Source organism: Bos indicus, chromosome 12, assembly GCF_029378745.1.
Source record: "Bos indicus isolate NIAB-ARS_2022 breed Sahiwal x Tharparkar chromosome 12, NIAB-ARS_B.indTharparkar_mat_pri_1.0, whole genome shotgun sequence".
In the NCBI taxonomy this organism is placed as follows: Eukaryota; Metazoa; Chordata; class Mammalia; order Artiodactyla; family Bovidae; genus Bos; species Bos indicus.
Window position 1 is genome coordinate 77,434,423 of NC_091771.1, and position 25,545 is coordinate 77,459,967.

Consider the following 25,545-nt stretch of genomic DNA (forward strand, 5'->3'; position numbering starts at 1 on the left):
TCCCCTGAACCACAGCAGAGTCACCAGCCTCCCTGTCCGGATGATCCAACTGTGACTCACTCCTTTCTCACAGTTTGCTGGGTCCCAGGAACAGACGACAGAAAGCCCCTGGGCCCCGAGTATGTTGCGCCCCCAAAAGGCCTGGACAGCAACTATCTAGATCCAGCCCTTGGGAATTAATGCTGGGGCCGCGACACCCGTCTCAGCATCACGGTGCCGCTAAAGGTGTGTGTCGCAGCTTCTCTAACTTTGTGCTGATGTTCTAACTATGGAGGAGGGCTCAGTTTCAGTAATGGATTGGGATGCCTCAAACGAAGGAGAATTGCCATATCAGATACTTTGCAGAGAGAGGGAGTGACTGCGTGTGTGTGTGTATGTGTGCGTGTGTGCGTGTGTAGACAACAGGGTAGGGGGAGAGAGGAGGAGAGAGAGGGAGACTGATTGCTGTATATCTTTTAAAGTCAAAGAGCAAAACAATAAGAATGGCATTTTTGCGTTCATTTAACGCCACTGGTTAAAGCTGCTTGATCATTAGAGTCTGAATTCTATGCTGCAGTGTGGCTGGTGCACTGGAATCCAGACTTGCTGTGTGTGCGTGCCAAGTTGCCCAGTTGTGACAGACTCATTGCCACCCCATGGACTGTAGCCCATCAGGCTCCTCTGTCCATGGGATTCTCCAGGCAAGAATTCTGGAGTAGGTTGCCATTCCCTTCTCCAGGGGAACTTTCCGACCCAGGGATCGAACCCACGTCTCCTGCATTGGCAGGCAGATTCTTTACACTAACACCACCTGGAAAGCTCTCCAAACTTGCTGCTGCTGCTAAGTCACGTCAGTCGTGTCCGACTTTGTGCGACCCCAGAGATGGCAGCCAGTCTGGTCAAAAAAAAAAAAAAAAATGCTTGAGGTGCAGGGAAGGAGAGGTGGGAGGGCTGCTCCGTATGTCTTAGGAGGAACTGGGTCTATGAGAGCCATATAGAGGCAGATTCTGTGTAAGAAGTCAGAAAATAAGAAGAAGAAGGAAAAAAGACCTTTTATTTTCCTGCCTCAGAAGCAGCCGATTTGCAAAACTACCATGAGATTTAATTAATATATGTATTTGCAGATTCTCCAAGGAAAGGCTAAGTTATATAAGTGTTGTGATCTAGTACATTTTCATTTTTCATGAATAATTTACACCTCATGGTGAGAAACTTGGGCAAGATTCTTTTGTATATAGCACCTAAAGACATCATATCAGTTCCAATTTCGTGCAGCTGAAGAGAAAAATGTCAAGGGTTCTTATGTGGAACTTGGCTGCATGGTGGATCGTCCTGCTTTTATTCTACCTCAAATCCCATCCTCTTTTGCATTTTGATGGAATTGGGTGGGGGGTATCTTTTCAGATTGAAAAGTCATATTCCCAGTAGTACTTCGGCTTTTGTTGACCATCCTAAAAGTATGCTCATTTTTCTAACTGTAGGTTTTCTCTTTTGAGATAAATATACAGTTCATCCTAGAGGTGTGTTTCCTTCCAGCTGTAGCTGTGCAAGGAAAGAGAGGGGAGGTGCAGTGCAGGAATTTGGATCCATTGCCAAGGGTTGAAAGACGAGTGGGATCTCATCTGTAATACAAGTTGCTATGGACAGAGTCAGTTTTTGATTTATAGGTATTTCTCTTCCCAAGTTCTGCCGCTGCTGCCTGCCTGCCCACACTTCTACCTGCATGTCTGGGGAAGTCGTCAGCCTTGCTGTGTTGGTGGATGGAGAGGAGAGATGCTTTCAGTCTCCCGATACAGAGCTAGCCTGAGTGCCACTACCCTTCCTGGGTATCTCGCCTCCATGAGTCAGGGACAAACTGGCATTAGATGCAGCCTCTTAGACCCTCCTAGCGTTCCCTCTGGGCACATCGCTGGAGGCAGTGGCTCCCAAGGTCAAACCTGTCTGAGTCTGCTGAACACGCTGGAGACACAGTGTGGCACAGTGCTGATGGCACCTAGGAGTTTACTGCCCAGTCAGATGCGAAGCAATCAGACAGTGTCATAAAGGGAGATCATCAAGTCCTCAGATTGAAAAAATAAGCTGCATGGCAGAACTTTACTCCTAAAGTGGGGAGGGGGTCTTGAAGGATGTGTCAGAATTAGATAAGGAGCAGGTGAGCTGTCCCTGCCAGAGTGAAACGTAAGGGGGAGAGCAGGGAGTGGGGGAGGGGCAAGGAGGGCTAGCGTTATAAACGCACCGGCATCATGCTTTGCGTGTGTCCTTATAGTTAGCCCTATCAGATGGGTTCTGTTCTTCCTCTTTAGCATGGGAAGACATCAAGGCTCAGATTTTGCTGTGACTCTATAATCAGTAGAAGGGCCTCCCTTTGACCTCAAGACTCTCGAACCCCGAGGTCAGTGCTTCCCCTCATGCTGTTTTCTTCCCCAAGCCTGGAGTTTCAGAAGCAGTCTCAGTCTTTACCCCACGATAGATGCAGACAGAGTAGTTCTTACTGTGTCAGGTCTAAAGCGGGGGATGGGATGGCTCATGCACTGCATGCAGTGAATGAGGGGGTGGAGCAGTAACACATGGGCAGGACTGGAAAATCCTGTGGAGCAATGAGGAGGGGTTAGGGGACTGAGGGCCTTGAATGGCAGGCCGAGAGCAGGGCAGCAAGACGCTAAAGGGGGGCTTTGCAAACCCCCATCTACTGGACGTGAGTGGGAAGGTGTGAGCTGGGGTAAACTGAGTGCAGGTTATCTGGTGAGAAAGCTGCTTCATTGATAAAGTGATGAACTGGGATGGAGAGAAAGATCCTTTTCTCATGTGTGGGGGAGGCTGAATACAGTCATCCCTCTGTATCTGCGGGGCATTGGTTCCAGGACCCCAAATGATACCAAAATCCACGGCTGCCCAAGTCTCATAAAATGGTGCATTTGCACATAACCTATGCACATCCTCTCTTAGACATTAAATCATCTATGCATTACCTAATGCATCATAAATGCTATGTAAGTAGATGCCAGTGCACAACAAATTCAAGTTTTGCCTTTTGGAACTTTCTGATTTTTTTTCCAAATATTTTCTACTTGTGGTTGGTTGAATCTGTGGGCACAGAGCCTGTGGATACGAAGGAGTACATGCGCTTAGTGCCCAGCTGTGTCCCACTCTTCGCAACCCTGCGGACTGGAGCCCACCAGGCTCCTCTGTCCAGGGGATTCTCCAGGCAAGAAGACTGGAGTGGGTTGCCATGCCCTCCTCCTGGGATCTTCCCGACCCAGGGATCGAGCCCAGGTCTCCTGCTCTCCTGCATCACAGGTGGATTCTTTACCACTACACCACTGGGAAGCCCAGGAAGGAGGACAGGCCATAACTAAGAAAGTCAGGAAAATTCAGGGAGACATTTCGATCCTTTCTTCTCCCAGTGGCTCTTTCCAGCTTCTGAGTATCTGTGGATTCACCAGCTTTCTGGTCCCTGCCACATCAGCCTTCTAAAAGGCATCTCTCCCCAAGACTTACATAAAAAGAGTGGTTCCTGTTGACACTTGCTCACTTTTATTTGTATTAGTGTAGAAGTGTTGGTTGCACAGTTGTGCCCAACTCTTTGCGACCCCAGGGACTGTAGCCCGCCAGGCTCCTCTGTCTGTGGGATTCTCCAGGCAAGAATACTGGAGTGGGTTGCCATGCCCTCCTCCAGGGTTGATTTGTACCATAAAGAACAAATGTGCTAACTGGTATTTTCTGACATTGGTTTATGAGAAACTATAGCTCATCTAACATTTAGTCTCCATCATGCCTCAGTGTTGTGTATAACATGCTGGAACTTTTGGTCTGTTTTAACTCTAGGTGATGAAGTTATATTATTATCATCACCCTCCCCTTGCTCAGAGTTTGTGTCGATGAGCTTCCTGTAATCAAGCACAGAGGCTCTTCACTATTTGATGCAATACATTTCTGGAAGCAGCATCATTAAGCTGAACATTGTAAAATGTCACCCATTTTCCCAAAGTCACTGTCACCTCAGGCATTACAGATCTGACCTAAGATCTGCATCAACTTCATCGAAGCTACGAAAGGCTTTAAGTCCTGTGAGCAAACTGACCACAACCAGGCCATCCTTCTACAATAACAGAAAAAGGGAATGATGGTGCAAGTTACATTGTAATTTGGAGCAAGTCCCCAGTTCAGCAAGATGGCTTATCCAAGTCCCATAAATAATAAGAGAACCATGACTGGAACTCGATTGTCCCTGTCCTGCTTAGGGTAGTATTTTTTCCCATTCGCCACACTGTCTTCCTGAGAAAGTGCTTTAAATGATCATTAAAGGGCCCTCAGTGGGTTTCCCTGATGGCTCAGTGAGTAAAAAGAATCTGCCTGTAATGCAGTAGACACAGGAGACGAGGGTTCGATACCTGCATCAGGAAGATCCCTGGAGAAGGAAATGGCAACTCACTCTGGTGTTCTTGCCTGAAAAATTCCATGCACAGAGGGGCCTAGCAGGCTCTAGTCCATGGGGTCGCAAAGGATTGGACACAACTGAGGGACTAAGCACACACAAAAGGGCCCCCAAGTACTACAGAGCGTGCAGACAGCGCAGAGATGACCCAGGCATCTCCATTGTGCTAAGCTTTTGTATGAAGTATTCTCATTAAAACCCCCAAATGGCCCTGGAAGGGAATATTCTTATTCCCAGTATATAGATAAAGAAACTGCAGTTTTGAGAAGCTGAAAAGCATATTCAGGATCATCTCTTAAGTGGCAAAACCAGATATACAACCTTCCGTAAGCTCCTAAGCTTCCATTTTAAAATGAGGAAAAGGACCCGGAATGGTGAAGTGACTCATTCAAGGTTACATAAGGGATTGCAAACTGAGAACCCCAGACTTAGTCCTCTCTCTGTCCCTCAAACCACAATCCAGCATAAATATGCTACCTGTACCTTTTTTTGAACAATCAATAGATTTGCTTCCTCCTTAAAATTTAGAAAGGTTTTGGAGGAATTAAAAACATTAAAGTCGATTCCTTCTATTTCTCCAAATATCATCTCCAGTAGTAATTTCATAACTTTTCCATTAGTCGTTCTTTCAGTATTTGTCATTGTTATCCCAAAATATTTGAAAGGACCAGAGAACCACTTTAGTTATGAAGATTCGAGAGGAAAGGAATTGCTTGAGTCAGTTCCAGTTGTTCATCTTCTTTTCTTTTCTTTGCTCTTCTCTGACCCCTGTAATGTTAAGGTTGTTCTTGAACAAGGAAAGAAGTTAAAATAGGGTAGTCCAAGTAGTTTGTGAAGAATGAGAAGAATACTCCATTGTACTCCTTTGCCTTGGAAAACTGTGTTTAAGAATTGCTTTCTTTTTTTATTTCACACAAGTTCATAATCTGAGTTCTCTTATTTTTACTACTATGTATGGGGACCTGTATCAGAACAGGTGAAGGTTTAAAAGTTGAAGAATGATGTTTATGAGACAAGACTGGGTGTGGAGAATTGTCCATAAAGAGTAGTCTGTTCTGAGCACAGTAATCTAAGAAATGTAAGTACATGCTCTACCTTGTCTAAAGGGTTATATTCAGGCTTTTTGGCTTAGCCTAAGAAACGACCTGATGGCTCAGAGGGTAAAGAGTCTGCCTGCAATGCCAGAGACCTGGGCTCAATCCCTGGGCCCGATCCCTGGGTCGGGAAGATCCCCTGGAGAAGAAAGTGGCAATCCACTCCAGTCTTCTTGCCTGGAGAATCCCATGGACAGAGGGGCCTGGCGGGCTGTGACAGTCCACGGGGTCACAAAGAGTCAGACGCGACTGAGTGGCTGCATTATTTATTATTAAGAAACTACAATAGGTGAAATATTACCAAATGATAACAGAGCATTATGTGCTGGCTACCACCAAGCACTTGTTAATTACATGAGGCTCACAGCGATTTCTGTTAGGGACAACGCTTGATTCCCATTACAGAGATGAGGCGTGCTGAGAATAAAATATGTGGAAGCACTTACCCATGGTCATACACCTGTCAGGTCCGGGAACGGGGTTTGAACTGGATTTAAATTTAGAGAGTTTAAAGAGTGCCTGTCATGGGATGTAACTTTCTGTTGCAGTAGACACTGATCATTGTATGCACTGGATATTGATGCTTTTATAATAAAATATTTTAGTTTGAAAAATGATTAATATGAATGATAGTCAAGACTTCCATGAACAACAAAGAAATTCAGCCTCTATTTAGTTGTCAGTGACAAGTCGAGATATACATACACAATAAGGGAAGTGTATTTGACATTTAGAAAACCTTAATCTCATCAAAATCAAGTTTATTATCAACACGTATGGAGTGTCATACAGACCATGTAATGTTTAAATGCACAAAATTATTATTTGAAGGCCTATTTAAATAGAAGCTGAAACCAAATTTTATTTAGGATTATGAGTCTTAAATAGACAACGGAAGAAAGCCAAGGTGTATCAACAACCAGTGTTACGAATGAGACACTTTATATACATTATTTACTTTAATACTCAATAGAGCTCTGTGAAGTGTCTTATCCGTTTCTCAGAGGGGAGAAAACTTAAAAGAATAATTTGCTTAACATTCAAGCAGGTTGGAAATGGCTGAACAATTTGAGAACTCAGGTTAGCCAACCTCCATATCCTGTTCTCTTGTGTCTGCATTTTATTTGCTTTAGATGAGAGCTTATGGTTGATGTAGAATTGGGATGAAGTTCTTTACATGGTTTCCTTAAAAACTGCTAACTAAAGAATCCACCTGCCAATGCAGGAGACGCGGGTTCAATCCCTGAGTCAGGAAGATCCCCTGGAGGAGGAAATGGCAGCCCACTCCGGTATTCTTGCCTGGGAAATCCCGTGGACAGAGGAGCCTGACGGGCTACAGTCCATAGTGTCGCAAACAGCCAGGCACAACCGAGCATGCACTATCTATGCTTAGTTTAACTATCGGTTTACAAAGTTTTAACCGTTTAAGAGGAAAGTTCCCGTAGAAGCAAGCCTTTTAAATCTCAGTTCAAGATATGGTTTGAAAATGTGAGTTGATGAGATCGACAAGGAAATTCAAATTTCAGTCCAGTAAACACAACTTAGCAAGCGGATGAATGAAGGCAACTCACTGTTCTCAATGTGGTGAACTGGCAAGAAACTTCTGTAAAAAGAGTCAACCAGGAGGAGTCCTTTCATCCAAAGCTTTCTCTGTCTTTTTTTTAAACAGCAATAATTTTAAAAGAGAGATACTTCTTTTCTCCACTGTTTCCACGAAGCCTTACCTTCGCATAAATCTCAGATTAAAAAAACCTAAGAATGAACATTTTGGGCAGCCTGGAGGGGCAACTATTGAAGGAGTGACTCAAGGTTAATTTGTTGTTGTTTGTTGTTTAGTCACTAAGCCATGTCCGACTCTTCCCAACCCCATGGACTGTAGCCCGCCAGGCCGCTCTGTCATGGGATTTCCCACGCGGGAATACTGGGGTGGGTTGTCGTTTCCTCCAGGGAGTGTTCCTGACTCAGGGGTCGAACCTGCATTGGCAGGCAGATGCTTTACCACTGAGCCACCAAGGAAGCCCAGAGGTTAATTTAGTTGTAGGTAAAAGTCATAGAGCTAAATTTCAAAGTGAGCCAAGGAATTTATGATGATTCAAATTTCATTTTTGAAACCCAGAACAGGGAGAATAAAAAGAAAGGTGGGAGGGAAGGAAGGAAGAAGGGGTTAAGTATTGGCAAGAAAGGGAAACGGGGAGTTAGTGTTTGATGGGTACTGAGTTTCAGTTTGGAGTGATGGGAAGTTCTGGAGATAGATGGTGGTGAGATGCTCAATAGTGTGAGTGTACTTAATGCCACTGAACTATATACTTTAAAATGGTTAAAACGGCACATTTTACACTCTGCCTGTTTTACCATAGTATTTTTAATTGGACAAAGGATCTGAATAGACATTTCTCCAAAGAAGAAAGAATTAGGATTGGAAAGAGAGATACCTAATTATACTTAGGTTTTTGTTTTATTAAATCCTGACTCTTTGCATATGAAAACTTCGTTCTCGTTGCTGAGTTTTCCTGTAAGAGTTCTGTTTCCATGAAACAGGTAACTGAGTGCAAATGCACTCGGCTCTTCCTCAGTGAACCACGCATGTTAGAAGCTGGGTCTGCTCTGAGGCTGTAACAGAGCCCACTGTTAACTCAGTGCCATGCATCCTCATGTTTTCCTCAACAGATGTTTATAAAGAGCCCAGTCTGTGTCGTGTGAAATTCAGAACTCTGGGAACATAGCAATAAACAAGTCTCTGTTCTCATGGCTTTTAGCACTGTTAAGTACACAGTGACAATCGAAGTAATTATCATATCATAAGAATCATCCCCAAAAGTAGAGATGCTGAAAGGATGGGCCTAACCACTGAGCTTTGAGGGAAGATGGTTAGTAGTAAAAAAAATGAGAGCGAATGTAACTTGCTGGCTTGCTACCTTTTCTTTCTTTGGCTTCCATTTTGCCATCGTTTATACGAGGATATTTGGGACACTATCTGAGGAGTTATTAGAGAGGACAGATGGCCACCTGGTTAACCTCACACCACGCTTCAGAGGTGCCAGTGTAGTACTAGCAGAGTGAGAAACAGGCCCAGAAGGGTCACAGAGCTGGTTGATGGCACAAACAAGCCTCCTCAATTTCCACTCCTGGACCCTCTTTGACTTTTCCTTTGCATCATTGTTTTACACCCATTGGGTGGTTTTGTTCCTCTCTCTCTCTCTCTCTCTCTCTCTCTCTCTCTCTCTCTCTCTCTCTCTCTGACACACATACTCAAACACACAGGCCAAGAACTAAAAAGGAAGAAAGCAAAACGAGGCTGATTTTTCTGGAAATTTTGTTGGATGGCGGTGTCATCCGACCAGTTCAAGAAATGTGTAAGATGATTACAGTAGACAAAGACTTTGTGTCCTGGACCTAACATTCATCTTAGCCTTCTTTTTTACTGAATCCCAGCGTTTGGTTTCTTTTTCTGCCTTTCATGTCTTAAAAGCCAGTTCTTAGCAGGCTGAATTATACATTCTGCTACACTCTTAAGATGAATACTTCGGCCAAAATGTGCCCAGGATTCTAAGTCCAACATAATGTAGTGGATACAAAAGCAGGGCATTGAGCAGGACTGGGGATTCGATGTTGAATCCAATGGGATCTTGTTTGTGATTTTTCTTGGCCCGATTCTTTGGTGTATTACTGGGAGCAAAACCCCATATTGAAAAGAACAGGTTTAAATGAATGCTTTTGAAATTTCTTTTCAGTTGCTGCATAAACTGGTTTTTAAAGATATAAAAAAAGTTTTCTTGGATTCTACCTTCATGTCCAGAGGTCACCTTCACTGAAATAGCCTCAGATGTGGGCAGCCTGACTAATCTCAGATAGCCTTGTTTCCTCCACATCTCAAAGCACATATTCTACATATAATATTCTTAGAAAAATATTTTATATCATAAATATTTTATAGTAAATTTATCTCATAATATTTTCTATAATATTTTAGAATATTTTTAAAAAGTGCAACATAACTACTATATATTATTTCTTGATATAGTAGAGGACTTTAGCCTTCCTTAATATGCAGACAGCCCTTAATCTTTAAAATGTTTGTTCAGAATTTCTTTTGCCACCTGGTTTGGAACTCAAGTAATTTTCCTGTAGAGACAGGGAAGGACTTGATGGTTAAGTCTCCAGGCTGGCTGACAGTAGTTTATTTCACTCATGACATTTCTCAAGGATAATACTGTGCTAACAGCATGAAAGAGGCCAAATACCATGTTATGGATGTTTCCACGTCTTCAGGATTCAGGAAAGATGCCAAAAGCATATGCTTAGCCAAAACTTCCAGACAGTGTGTGATAGTAAAATCCTTCACCTTCACCTTCAGCTGAGGATAGGAGAACCATAATCCATGGTTCAACTGTTGGGTGATTGGAATGTTCACTGGGGAAGGCGTCTGGAGTAGGAATGGGGTATACCACATGGAGCCAAGATTTCCAGGAGACCAATAGGAAGATGAAAGCTGGAACCTGGTCCTGGGAGGCCCCAGAAGCATTCAGAGCACCCTCTTTATTTGACCTGGGTGCTATATTTGGTTTGATGACTACTTTTTTCCTGGCTTTCGTGTGGCCCTTCCAGTCTAGCATTTTGTTTTATTTTGACCTTCTCTGGCAGACACGGTCTTACAGCCCCTCTCTTCCTGAACGAGCACAGACCATTCTTGGATGTGATCTTCTTTTCAGCACTTCTGTAGCATCAGGGGAAGCGCATGGAGTAAAAAGCCTCCTCTCGGGCGCTTTCCCCTTCTTACTCCTATATATCACTCTGGAGAAAAAAGTCACCTTTGTGTGACATATGGATTTCCAGATGATCTGAGGTGTAGATTCCCATCCCCCCATGAAAGCGACAGAAGTGGTCCTCAGAATTCCCTCAGCTGGGTCTGGGGTGGAGGAGGGGATCCTGTATTTCAGTCATCACTGAAATACAAGAGCCTGGGTTTTTCCAGGCAACATGGACTCATGCAAGGAGTAGAATCTTACTCAAGTCAAGAATTTCCATATATGTACTGTATCCAGATAATACCAGTTGTCAGTGTGGACCCTGGTCAGTCATCTTCAGAAGGCCAGTGTTACTACCTTTTATGGAGAAACTCAAATAGTAATATTTTAAATGATTGTTAGAAAGTATAGCTGAAAAATCTTTTTGTTCAAATATCATAGAGTAGAAAATACCAGACAGTCGTGAGTCATCAACAAAATGATACGTCATTGAAAAGAGAGGAATTAGAGTTTGTGATGTAAACTTTATATTAATGACAGAGGACAAAGCAAGAATCCTGACTAAACTGTTCTTTAAGTTCTGCTAAATATTGTGGGGCTTTCAACCAACCTCAGGTTGCTCGTCTCAAGAGTGAAACTGGTTGTCACGTTTGAGAGTTTTCTCCCACAAGCCCAGTCTATGCCTTTTCTGTATAAATAAAGATCTATTTGGAAGACAGTATCGCAGGAAACACTGTCCCCCACCAACCCAGGACAACATTCCCCTCAAATAATGAACTTGTCAGGTTTTCAAAGTGTCTTTTCATATACCACTCATTCTCTTTGAACATTGTATACACTTAAAGTTTACAAATAGTCATGAAATAGGTCAGCATTCTTGAAAGTGTTCATTCACGAACATGTATCATGAGAATTACTCTGATGACATAGGCCCATCAAGAGACCAAAGGCATTTGCTTTTGGCTTCAGTAATTCATAGTTCGGTCATCCATCGTAACCCACTCTATGATTAGATACAGAGTTCTTTGGCCACCAAAAATGTACAGATGTCTGTCTGCTTTTGTACAGTTTGCTTCAACCAAAATACAAAAGTTTCACCTCTCAGACAAAACCAGGGAAATTTCAGGCAGTGGAGGATGCCATGAAGACGTGTGGAGGGCTAGGGAGAAGCTGGAGAGCATATTAGACAGTGCAGGGCCTGGAGGAGGGGGAGGCCCGGGGAGAGCAGCAAGGAGGAGCATGAGTGACCGAACAGCAAAACCGTGAATAAAGACAAAGATACTGGATGGTGAACAACAGGCAGGCCTCCTTAGCTTGGCAAGATTTTTAGGAAATTCCATTCAGTTTTCTGTCTTTAGCTTAATAATAAGTTTTGTTTAAGGAGACAGTGAAACATCCCTTTCTTTAATTACTTTCTGAGGAAACAGGGCCTTGTAACCATGGGAAAGGGCTTCCCTGGTGGCTCAGTGGTAAAGAATCTGGCTGCCAAGGCCAGAGACGCGGGTTCAGTCCTTGGGTCAGGAAGATCGCCTGGAGAAGGACATAGCAGCCCACTCCAGTATTCTTACCAGGAAATTCGATGGACAGAGGAGGATGGTGGGCTGCCGTCCATGGGGTCACTAAAGAGTCAGACACAACTTAGCCACTAAACAATGCCATGCCTGGAAAAGACTTCTAAGAACTCTCCCAGGTCTAGAATTTTGTCCTCAGGAGGCATTTTTGTTTAGCTGCTGTATTTCCGTCCTCTGAGTGATTCTGCCCCAGCTTGGAATATCTGTCCTTTTATCTAGAGAGAACACAGGTTGGGTGGATGGGGATGGATGTTTCCTTTTCTTGGACATTCTTAAATTCTTAGCTTCTCTGAAAGAGTAAGAGGTATAGATTGTCCAAGGGGTTCTTTTCCTACATCCATTGTTACCTATCACTAGTGTGGGTCTGTTGGTCTTCCGTCGATGCCAACATTGTGGCATTATGTCCTCGGTAAATTCTTATTTGTTCAGCCATCTATGCAACTGGGAGTTAAGAAGTACATGCTTTGCGGCCAGCCCCACTAGGAATCTGGAGAGGAATGAGCCACTGACCCTGACCTTATGAAACCTGATTGTGGACCTAGTTTGTGCAACACCCCTGGTTAGGAGTGTCCACTTGAGCTCTTATGCTTGTGGTATCCAGATCCATTGGGATCCCTTTAGATTTCAGCAAGGCCACACAAATATTTGATAAGGCATATGTTATCTGCCTCTCCAGACTCAACGTTACAAAGACCGTATTGAATGTTTAATTAAAACATTCATTAGTCCTCTTTTCTGATTGTTTCTCATGGTTTGGGTCCCTTGAAACAGTTGGTCTTTTCACTGAAATGTTTATTCCTATCATTTAAGCCAAGCAGTAAGAGTTCTTACTGAACTTAATATTGAGCTAACATTTTAAAGGATAACTCATCTGACATCTCTGAATGTCTGCCATGAACCCATTTACATAAGACGTGTGAACACGTCTAGAAGTCTTCTGGAAGCCTACAGTTTCCAAAATTATTTATATGTACATTTCCAAAATTATTTATATGTACATTTCCTGGAGATCAACCACAAGGTAGAAAACTCAGAATGTATTAATACTGGACGCCTCGGAAGCACTGAGGAGAGTATATGTTGAACCCTCTTGCGTAAGTGCTAGTTGGTTCAGCTGTTGCGATCGTGCTGGCCCTGCATTCAGGGTCAGTGTTTCAGCCTCTGCACAGAATGTTTTGCTTTCCACTGAGTGCATTTCTCACTCTGGTCAGCTCTTTTTCAAGCGCACACCAAAGGTAGGGGCCCAAGAGGGACTCAGTCTGAATCCAGCATCATCTTGGGAAAGAAGAGGCAACGTGTATACTTGATGTCTGGTGAATCAGTCAAGGGAGAGGCAGTCATTTCTTCTTAGGTAGAGGGTGCCAGTTGGTCAATTACTCAGCTCCTTTGGGTGAAAGAAAACTGTCTGAAAGTTGCAAGATTAACTCCCTGTCAGACCTGCTGTCTGGATTCCGCCGACCATCACCACTGCCACCTCCCTGCATGTTGCCTGCAGCCTTGGCTGCTGTCCAGCTCAGGAAGCTAGCAATCCAGGATTAGCAGATATCTCTTGCGAAAAAGGAAGGCTCAGGCTTTCCTCGTGGCCCAGTGGTTGGGAATCCGCCTGCCGATGCAGGGGACACAGGTTCGATCCCTGGTCCGGGAGGATCCCACATGCCTCGGGGCAACTAAGCCCTCCTGCCCTAGAGCCTGTGCTCCTCAACAAGAGAAGCTGCTGCGATAAGAAGCCCAAGCACCACAATCAGAAAGTAGCCCCCACTCACCCAAGCTAGAGAAAGCCCACATGCAACAACGAAGACCCCGTGGGGCCAAAAATTATTAAAAGAAAGTAAGGAAGGCTCAAGGAAAACACAGACTGGCAGCTCATAGCTGAATTCAGCCCAAAGATACAGCTAACCCACACAGAGTTGTTTTCTAGTGTGGACCAGTGGCTGAATTTCTAGCTGCTTCTGGCAAATGGAAAGGTCAGGCCATCTAGAGTTCAGGTTTCTGCAAGTGACAGTTGGCTGGAGCTGAGTAGCTACCGCTCCATTCCTTCTACGCAGGCGCCCTTCCATCTGCTACACTTCCCACCTGACCTGCCCACTTATGCACACTTCCTGCCTGGCCCCCGTAGGCTGAGTCTTCAGGCAGTGCCCAACCCAGTCCTCTTTGCAGTGAGCTTGATTGCCGTTACACTGGGGCTTCCCAGATGGCTCAGATGGTAAAGAACCCACCTGCAGTGCAGGAGGCCTAGGTTCAATCCCTGGGTCGGGAGAATCTCCTGGAGAAGGGAACGGCAACCCACCCCAGTATTCTTGCTTGGAGAATCCAATGGACGGAGGAGCCATTACACTACAAGTCAATGGTAGGCACTTCACTGGGGATGCAGAGTTATTAAATGGCTCCTCATAACACATTTGGTGAGAAAACAACCCATCTGATGTTCTTTGGATCCATTCATATTTTGTCCTCAATAAATAAAAATGAGACTAATTGTGTACTGGGCTCATATAGGAATAATTTAAGGATGTGGATTAAGCCAAATCATGATCTTAAATCTGACCAGCCAGAGGAGATGCTCATTGCTGCAGCCAACTGATAGCTTTGCCTTGCAGACAGTCTTGTTACAACTAGGGGTTCCACTGAAGATTTAGGAATGCAGTCATGATTTGAGATCATGTGTCTTTGTATTAAAAAATAGAATCACTGATTTTGTGAACATCAGCTATTCTCATTTTTGTGTGTCCTCCTTTTAGTGGAAAAAAGAAATTGAAAATAATGCTTTCAGTTCAAGACTTTGATCATGAAAGATTAGCTAAAATCTTATGTTAATAATTTAATCCCCTTCTTCATCATGATTCTGTTATAGAAAATAATACTTATTTGAGGGTCTAGTCCATCAGAGAGATGGAGAGATTTGTTCAATATGAAGTGAAGTTGCTCGGTCTTGTCCGACTCTTTGTGACCCCATGGACTGTAGCCTATCAGGCTCCTCCGTCCATGGGATTCTCCAGGCAAGAGTACTTGGAAATAGTACCTGGAAAGGCAAGTACCAAGAAGGTTGCTATTTCTTTCTCCAGGGATCTTCCCGACCCAGGGATCGAACCCAGGTCTCCCGCATTGTAGGCAGATGCTTTTACCGTCTGATTCGATTCCTTTTTCCTATCATGTAGCTTGCCAGGGCTCCTTGGAAGCTGGAGCAGTGGGACTCTGATAGAGTAGGGGCTCCAATTACATAAGCAGACATGTTTGCAGCATCTATCCAGAGGAGGCCTAGGGTAGGATGTGGTTGATCAACCAGACGAGGAAGACCTGGTGGGATTAGGGACGTCCAGCAGCTCACAAGTCCATCAGCAACTTCTATGCATCTGGTTCCTGCAGACTAGTCACTCCTGCCTCCCATCCAGCATTCCAGGCTCTGTCCATTCCAGAGCCCACCCCTTGGTCTCACCTCTCCCTGGTTCCCAAACTCCCAGCGGGTTCTGAGCATCTCCTCTGGCACCATCAGGGATAAGACCTGCTCCTTGGAATTACTGCTTCTCCTGGTCCCACTGCAGACTGTCACTCTACCCTGGAGGGGACTCCCATGACAGGGGGCAGGGTGAGCTAACATCTCTAAGCTCGTGCTGGTTTGCACAAGAAGGTGGTGCGTCACCAAGCCAGCTAACACGCTCATGCTGCCTCTCCTGTGTCTGCCGAACAGCGACCTAACTCTTCAGACTCTGATAGGAATTTCTCAGGACCTCCTGGAAAATCAGGGGAGTACCTGTTAAAATGAAAACCAAGACAACAAGGATGCTTCAGGGAGGGGACTTTTAGGAGACCCAGCATGGTAGCTATTTCTCTGACTTACACAAATGTTGGCAGACCCCAGGGGAGTTTGCGACTGCCTTTTCCAAAAAAAGTCTGAGCCTTGGTGCCTGGAGGTTGAGGAAGGAACTTTGGGTATCAGCCTCGGGTTTGACAAGTGCAGGGCAGGAAGGATGCCACTGACAGCCGGTCTGTGCAGGTCACTTTCAAGAACTGTGGTTTAATTAACCTTTTTTTTTTTTTTTAATGGATTAGGATTAGGGCTTGTCAATATGGGATTCAGAACCAATGTTCCCAGGACCACATATAGGCCTGCTCTTTTAGGAATATATGCTTTGTACCTAGATATATTGAAATACTCAGGCACCTCCAGAAGCTTTCAGTCCTCTTGGCTATTGAAATGACAATGGAGGCTGAAGTTTTCATGTATCGAACATAGTTTATATGTTCGTATAGAATTGGTGTGAAGACGCTCCAAGGAGAGACAGCAGAAAACACACAAAATTCCCTATTGATCCTATTTTTAAATTAACGGGTTTTTTGGTGTGAATTTTAAATACAATCTAAGGAAAAGCCATATGAAAAACTAGACAGAAGAGGCCTCTTGCCCTCAAAACAGCTCCTCCACACCCTTCCTACTTGGCCCTCCGCTTCCCACCAGAGGTCTCTTCCTGGTGGAGACTGTCCTCCCCTCCCTGTGGGTCCTGAGACCTCTAATGTCATGCGCCTTCTAATATCAGAAGCAGTGATCAGACATTCAGGAGTTCATAAGAGGCTCTCAGCTGGCAACTGGCCCTCATCTGGATTCCTGAATGTATTTCACCCCAGAGTACACTTCACTCAGACTGTACCAAGCTATATTTCTCAGAAAAGAAATTTAATAATCCAATGGTATTTTTTAAGAAAAAGGCTACCACCAAAAAAATGAAACACTCAAAGCTTTCCTTCCTTCCAAGATCAAATCTCTTAAGCTTCTTGAAACTCACAGCTGCTAGGGGCATAATTCATTTTTTAATACCACACATACGGTCCTCAAACTAGCCCAAGACTTAGACCAGGCTATGGTCAGAGTTTTCTGGCCCAGATGCCAGGAAGCACAGCTTAGAGGTCAGTAGTGCCTGATAAAAACACTTAATTTATGTGTCTTTATCCACATAATGGATCGTGTATAGGCTGGGGCAGAGGGGAACAGCAGTCTGGGTGAGCCCAGTTTCAAGGTTGCCTTCTGGTTCAGTTAGACCTGGGTGGTTTGACACATCTTCTATAATTATAGATTTGCCCATTCCTGGGCTCTCTGTTAGATACTTTTTCTTTCCAGGTGGTTAGGAATTTCCATTCTATATGGCATTTTCATTTCAGTTAATAAGCAAGGATGTGAATACATTCTAAAACATATATTATTCTATTTTAATGTAAGAAACTGAACATTTGTTTTCCATGAATATTTTAAAGAGACTTTGCTAAAGTAAAATGAAAGAGAAAAAAAACAGGACATGATCTCATGTCCTAGGGCACATTCTTATTTGGAAACCTTACAGACAGGATGGAAGCTAAGGGATAAAATAGACTAATTCCTATTTAATACTCAAATATCTAAATCTAAAAATGAAGTTATAACCATCTGAAGAATTTGAATATTGGCTATAGGCAATGACTATTCAAAGATATTATGATAATATTTACATATAAATCATATTTTTATTCATGTATGAGTACATGAGATATTTTTTCTCAATTTTAAATTCCTAGAACTTTTTGAAAAACAAAAAAATGGTCTTATCCAAAGTTTTAAGTTTTCATTTAGTATAAGTATTTAACGTACACAAATTCTTCCTCTATTTTTATCAGTTCTATACATATCTTATAGTCTCATAAAATAAATCTGATACTTATTTCATGGGAGAAATTATTTAAATGTATGCACTAAAACTGTTTTATATTAACTGCAGAAATACCCACTTAAAGTGAAAAAATCCGTGTTATAAATTCTAACATAATGGGGTAAGAAAGTATAGAAATAAGGCTTTTATTGGGGATTGGATCCAGTGTGTAGGAACAGTGACTGACCTTGACCATGAAGAATTTTTACTGGTTAGTTCATAAACAGAGACATTTTGTTTATCAATTGCACAAAGTTTGGTCAAAGCAAAGTACAAAAAATAAATATTTTTATTAAAATGTGTCAAAAGCCTGGCTTTTAAGCTTGACACTTAGTTGAGTGGGTCACACAGGACAAGCTCCCTGTCCTTTGCGAAGTTATAGAGTTAGAAATGGACTTAGATCAAACTCCAAGAACCATGGTTTGCATCTGTGCTTTAGGAATTATTGACTGTTCTAATTGCTTTATTTGAATGTTATCTCTTGTTTCTTTAATATGGGGCATTTAAACAGCTCCTGAACTTGAAACTTGTTGTGATTGTATCTTGGGAATAAAGTTACTTTTAATGGGAATATATGTTTGAGTGATAAATGCAAGTTAATAGATATTACTTAATTTATTACACATTTTTAAATATTTATACTTAATCTTTACAGATAACATTTTGTGTACAAACTAATTCATTGATTAGACTTCCTGATCACATTAACGAATATTAATTGAATGATAATTGAATATATAATTAGGAGATACAAAGACAAAACTAAAAAAGGAAATTAGGATCTAAACACACTGCATGCCAACATGTATGCAGTCAGTTTTACAGAAAATGCTGTGCATTTGAATCACCTTTCTTGACAGTGGCTGCACAGTATCAGTGCTTAAGTCTAAATATTTTCAGCATGAAGGGTGGGGATTATGCAAAATTATAATTGCATCAGAATTATGAGAAATGGCAGAAAATTCCTATTTTTAAATGTCTGTTTTCAATGAGTAAGACTTAAACTAGCTCTCTTCTCTCAAGAAGGAGGTCTGAATCACATTTGTCTTTTTCTTTAACAGATAATTCTGAAATAATCAGCAGGAACGGAATGGAATGCCAAGAATCTGCATTGAGAATAACTAAACATTGTTACTGTACATACTATCCTGTTCCCTCCTCAATAGAATTGCCACAAACTGCATGCTAAATAAAGATTTAGTTCTTCTGGACAGACCACAACTCTAAGAAGCTAGTGCTGCTATATCATATATGAGTATTAAATATGGTATGCTTAGTATATTCCAACCTAAGATAGTTAACTACCTGAGACCAGCTGTGATGTTAAAGGACATAAAGGATAAAGTTTACTTTTAAAGGGTTTCTAAACATAGTTTCTGTCCTAGGAATATTGTCTTCTCTCCATAACTATAGCTGATGCAGAAAGTCCAACCAATTTATTCATTTCGACTCAGAATATTTCAAAGTTAGCAATAAACAATTAGCATTAGTTAAAAAAAAAAAGAAAAAGAAAGAAAGAAAAAGAACCTATTCCAGGGGCAGGTTCAATTCTAACTTCAATTACTGTCATTTCATTTTACCCACTGGATCAGAGCTGTGTTTCACTTCTTGACAACACGAATGCTGCAGCAGAGATGAGAAGTGAAGTAAAACCGTGACCTGTCCTGCAGGTCTAAAATTTGAATGGAAATTCAAGCACAAGTTCTGGGGACACATCGAAGCGTGGTATTTGGTTTGCCTGGAGACGCCGCATTGAATCATGTGATTCTAGAATAACATTAATAGATTGAAAAAGAAACTTTGTACGGTGTGAGTTTCATACCTAACCAAACAAAGTCTTGAAGGTATTATTTTACAAGTATATTTTTAAAGTTGTTTTATAAGAGAGACTTTGTAGAAGTGCCTAGATTTTGCCAGACTTCATCCAGCTTGACAAGCATGAGAGGCCCATGCCAACAGTCTAACCGAAGGGATCAGTCTTTGCAACTCACCGTCCGGTTGCCTGTTACCGAATAACTCTTCTAAACTAAAAACCTAGACAAACAAGGAAGCTGTAGGTGGGGAGATCTGTATAATATTCTAATTTAAGTAAGTTTGAGTTTAGTCACTGAAAATTTGACTGTGACTTTAATCTAAATTACTACGTAAACAGCAAGTAGATAGTTTCACTTTTTAAAAAATCCATTACTGTTTTGCATTTCAAAAGTTGGATTAAAGGGTTGTAACTGACTACAGCATGGAAAAAAAAATAAGTTCTTTTAATTCTTTCACCTTAAAGCATATTTTATGTCTCAAAAGTATAAAAAACTTTAATACAAGTACATACATATTATATATACACATACATATATATACTATATATGGATGAAACATATTTTAATGTTGTTTACTTTTTTAAATACTTGGTTGATCTTCAAGGTAATAGCGATACAATTAAATTTTGTTCAGAAAGTTTGTTTTAAAGTTTATTTTAAGCACTATCGTACCAAATATTTCATATTTCACATTTTATATGTTGCACATAGCCTATACAGTACCTACATAGTTTTTAAATTATTGTTTAAAAAACAAAACAGCTGTTATAAATGACTATTACGTGTAACTGTTTAAAACATCCATTTTCTTTGTGAACATATTAGTGATTGAAGTATTTTGACTTTTGAGATTGAATGTAAAATATTTTAAATTTTGGCATCACTGCCTGTTCTGAAAACTAGATGCACCAACCATATCATTTTTGTTTGAGGAAAAAAAGAAATCTGCCATTTTAATTAATATTGATCAGAGTCTAATGACTATTTATCTTATATCGTAGATTTGATAACCCTATCAAAAAAAATTACATTCTAAGTGTAATCTTACATAGTGCTTGTATTGTTGCATTTGTTTTAACTTGTGGAAAAGTATTGTATCTAACTTGTATTTCTTTGGTAGTTTCATCTTTATGTATTAGTGATATTTGTAATTTTCTCAACTATAACAATGTAGTTATGCTACAACTTGCCTAAAACATTCAAACTTATTTTCTTTTTTCTTTTTTTCTTTGTTAATTCACTTAAACTCATTGAAAACGTAGTATACATTACTAAAACATAAATTATGGGAATCACCGAAATATTTTTGTAGTAGACTAATTGTTGTTACATTGTCTTTCTTTTTTTTCTTTTGTTTCATGGTTTTGATTTTCAAAATTATTAGCACACATCTATTTCCAGCCCTTTAACAATGGAACATCAAAAATATCACCTATATCCCTCAGCAAATATAGAAGACTGTATTTTTACTATGATATCCACTTTTCCAGAATTGTGATTATAATATGCAAAGAGTCATAAATATGCCATTTACAATAAGGAGGAGGCGAGGCAAATGCATAGATGTACAAATATATGTACAACAGATTTTGCTTTTTATTTATTTATAATGTAATTTTATAGAATAATTCTGGGATTTGAGAGGATCTAAAACTATTTTTCTGTATAAATATTATTTGCCAAAAGTTTGTTTATATTCAGAAGTCTGACTATGATGAATAAATCTTAAATGCTTTGTTTAATTACAAAAACAAAATCACCAATACCAAGACATGAAGATAGCAACTCAACAAATACTGTAGTTAAGAGATGAACTCGTCACTTGTATGGGAACCACATTTCACTCTTTGTTTTCAGGATGTAACAGCACTTCACCTAAATATTCTTTGAGCCATATCACTGGTAACATTTCTACTAAACCTCTCCGTAACACTTAAAGAATTCCCTCATTCATTACCTTACAGTGTAAACAGGAGTCTAATTTGTATCAATTCTATGTTTTGGTTGTAATATTCAGTTCACTCACCCAATATACAACCAATGAAATAAAAGAAGCATTTAAAAGGATTTCTGGTCTTCCTCCATTTTTTTGTTGTTGAGACAGATTGATAATTAGCCAAACAAAATGGTTTTCACATTCGCACAGATAATGTTTGGTAACTTCAAAGAAGAGCAGGCTTTTGATTTGGGTTTTGGGTTTTTTTTTTTTTTTCTGGCTTTTTAATAGTAGGAAACACAACTTGCAAGGATCATTTGGGAAGTAGTTCTAGTAGTCTTTGAAATTAGAAATAAAAATAAATCCCACCACTCTGCCCCCTACTTTAGAATTCTGCCTGAATATGAAGAGATGTGAACATCAGTAACCAAATGGGGAACAAAACATCAGTTAATTAACAGACAAGAAAGTGCCCATTAATCCATGAGACAGGCTTCAGGTGAGAGCCCAGGTGAGCGACGTGTCTTAGACCTTAGGCTGCAGAGAGGGGCAGAATGATGAGTCCTGGTCTACGGGGCTGTCCTGGCCCCAGGTAGGCCAAGGAGAGCACTAGAGCTGAGCAGCGCACCTGTGGACAGGTGTTCAGCAAAGCCACACCTCCCAAGAGGTGCTGGGCACCTTCTCAGTCTCCTCCTTTGTCCTTTGAGGCCCATGATACTTCTTAAGGAAGGTGGGAGGGGTCCTTGTCATGCAGGGGTTGGCAGAAGTCACTCCCTCAATAAGCCAAGGCAGGAATGGGGAGACAAGACTTTCTTCAGGGCAGGTTTAAAGCTTCAGGCCTTCTGAGTGGTTATGAGACCCCTTATGAGTAGAAAACACAAACATTCAACAGACCAGGCATATTACAAATAAAGGCACTTGTATTTTTAAACAGTGTCATCAGGAATTCCAAGGGTAAAAATACTTGCATATTTTGCAGATATTTGAAAAACCAGCTCTATGTTTGGATGAGCAATGACTTAAAAGTTAGGGACTTCCCTGTCAGTCCAGTGGCTGAGACTTTGCCTTCCAATGCAGGGAGCACAGGTTCGATCCCTGGTCAGGGAGGTAAGATTTCACATGCCTCATGGCCAAAACGGAGAAGGCAATGGCACCCTACTCCAGTACTCTTGCCTGGAAAATCCCATGGACAGAGGAGCCTGGTGGGCTGCAGTCCATGGGGTCGCTAAGAGTCAGACATGACTGTGCGACTTCACTTTCACTTTTCATTTTCATGCACTGGAGAAGGAAATGGCAACCCACTCCAGTGTTCTTGCCTGGAGAATCCCAGGGACGGGGAAGCTGGTGGGCTGCCGTCTGTGGGGTCTCACAGTCGGACACGACTGAAGCGACTTAGCAGCAGCAGCAGCAGTGTGGCCAAAAAATCAAAACATAAAACAGAAGCAATATTGTAGCAAATTCAGTGAAAACTTTAAAAATGGCCCACATCAAAAAAAGAGAAAACCTTAAAAAAGCTGCTATCATATCAATCCCTCCTGACAAGAAAACATTCTCTGTTAATAGTAAGTTCGAGGTGCCAGACATCAAGAACAAGTTATTTTAAGTGAAAAATGTAAGACAAACTACTCAAAATTGTTCACACCTGGTTGATGAAGTATAATTTTCATGAGTAGACTGACTTTCTCTGGTACTACATCAAAAAAGAGAAATTTAAACCTGAGAGGATGAAACTAATTTCTCTCTTCAGCATAGAAAATTTTAAAATATAAAATTATTCTATAATTATCTGGCAATAGGAAGGTATCTTAATTTGGGGCAGCCCCCAACTAAGAAATGTTTCACACTCACAAATATACTCTGGTTTATTATTAGTCACAGATCTTTTGCAGCACTTTAAAGCTTTTAGGGGCAGTCAGGCAAACCAAGATACAGTTCAACATTCTGAAATCCGTGAGAAGGAAATTCTGGCTCACTTAAAGAATGAGTTCTTCTCCCCTCCACCCAAAGAGAGTCTCAGAAATATTAGACTGCCATTGCTGTTGGACTGGGTTATCGCCGTTGAAATGACTGAGTTATTGTGAATCAGAATGATTCATACGCAGTATGAATGGACGCAGTAATAACTTCCCTCGATGCTTTTGGTGGGAGATGGGTTGGCAGGATGGGGAAGGGGTGGAACTGAGAATATTCCCCAGGGACTAGCTTATGCGTCAAGGGCTTTGGAAAAAAGTCCACATAGATTTCTATTAAACGTATAGAGACCCACCCTGGTCATTGAGGAGAATCACTAATCTAAGTTCTAACGACTGCAGAGATTCTTTTCAATACACATAGAGGTTCTGCTGTGACAAGTAACCTGACTCTAGACAACACTCCCTTTCCGTGTCTGCCCTCAGGATGACTAGATCCGCAGCTTAGTTGTAAACCTCTGTCCAGGTGATTTAAATTGCATGACCAGCAGTCATGTGACCTCACTATCTCCCACTGCTTCCGCTATTTTGAAAAAAACGATGGCTCACCCATCTGGGGTAGTTTTAAGTGCTCAGTGTAAGTGTCTTATATGCTAGTTGACCATGATGTGTGCTCAGACACTCAGTCACGTCTGACTCTTTGCGACCCCACGGACTCTAGCCCACCAGGCTCCTCTGTCCACGAGATTTCCCAGGCAAGAATACTGGACTGGGTTGCCATTTCCTCCTCCAAGGGATCTTCCCAAACCAGGGATCAAACCCGTGTCTCTTGCGGCTCCTGCATTGCAGGCGGATTCTTTACCACTAGCATCACCTGGGAAGCCCTTATGTCTTATGTGTTACTTGGCATATATTTTAATAAAACCATTTTAGACCTCCAAATTTGGTGAAAACCACATAGTTATTCTCATGAAATCGGGTATAATCAGAAAGTAACTTTGTTGTGTTCAAATATACTTGACATAATCCTTAGCATTATGAAGGAACTATTACATCTGTAATGTACATGAGAAATCGAGACATAAAAATTAAGTGACTCTTGAGATCACACAGAGCAGCAGAACTTTCAAGCCCTGGCTTGCCCTAACTCTATGGTCATGTCGACATGAACTTTATTTGTGGCAAATGTTCAGGCCCAAAATTCAGAAAAGAACTCAGAGTAAAGCATTCATCCAGGTTCAAGGTGAAGCCATCATAAGAATCCTTTAATAGGATTTATAAACAGGTTTTCTTCCCTATCATGACAATACTATTTATGAAATATTCTGTAGCTCTGAGCTGCACAGTGCTATTCTAAGTTTAGGACAGAGCTTAATTCTTTATTAGGACTAGAAGCCACTGAAGGGAATGTGACATTGCCCCATCTCTCCAGTGTTACCCAGTTTTTTAAATCAAACTTCAATATGAAATTGAAATAAAAATATTGAAAGCCATTGAATTTTCCTCGATTTTTCCCAATAAGGGTATGTCCCATTAATGTCCCTTTAATTCCTGATGAAGCAGTCCCTAAAAAGATGTAGCATGACTTTCTGGATAAAAACCACGTATGGATCACATGTCCCTAAAATCCAATTGTGTCCACAGAGTCGCTCCTTTCTCTGATGTCTTTGCTCTGATGGATTTTTTTCAGGAGTTTGGATTAATAAACAAAGGGAGATGCTTGCTTATCAACCCTCATGGGAAAACATAAATGATCTGAATTAGGGAAATCTAATTTTTCTTTTGCTAAAGAAAAAAGTGAAAATGTTAGTCGCTCAGTCATGTCCAACTCTATGCGACCCCATGGACTCTGTCCATAGAATTCTCCAAGCAAGAAGACTGAAGTGGCTACTTATTCCCTTTCTCCAGGGGATCTTCCAGAACCAGGGATCCAAACCCGAGTCTCCTACATTGCAGGCAGATTCTTTAGCATCTGAGCCACTGGGAGCAACTTTCTTTCAAAAGAAAGAAAAAAGCAGAATAGCAACGAAGTGTCCTCATTGCCGGGCTCTACCTCTAAGAAGCGCTGCAGTGCACACACAGGTGGAAACTCACCACTTAAATATAAAACCTGTGGCTTTACAGAGGAAGGAAGAAAAGCATACTCCAAGTAGCATGGCAGGTTGGGAACCTGGGTCATATTCTCTAAATGGTAATGTAGTGAAAATTGCTCAGCTGTAGACGCTTTTTGACCCCATAGACTATACAATCCATGGAATTCTCCAGGCCAGAATACTGGAGTGGGTAGCCTATCCCTTCTCCAGTAGATCTTCCCAACCCAGGGATTGAACTGGGGTCTCCTGTATTGCAGGCGATTCTTTACTAACTGAGCTAAATACATTGAGTAAAT

General features: G+C 41.5%; 1 protein-coding gene across 8 annotated transcripts in view; it reads left to right on the forward strand.

Moving 5' to 3' along the window:
* MBNL2 (muscleblind like splicing regulator 2) overlaps positions 1 to 21,377 on the forward strand; it is a 161,730-nt gene extending 140,353 nt beyond the window's left edge. For all 8 annotated transcript variants that reach the window (XM_070800400.1, XM_070800403.1, XM_070800402.1 and 5 more), the window contains one exon: positions 18,558 to 21,377. In XM_070800400.1, the coding sequence (XP_070656501.1) occupies positions 18,558 to 18,572 (15 nt within the window). In that variant the 3' untranslated portion in view covers positions 18,573 to 21,377. The remainder of the gene's footprint in view (positions 1 to 18,557) is intronic.
* The last annotated feature ends 4,168 nt before the right edge of the window (positions 21,378 to 25,545 follow it).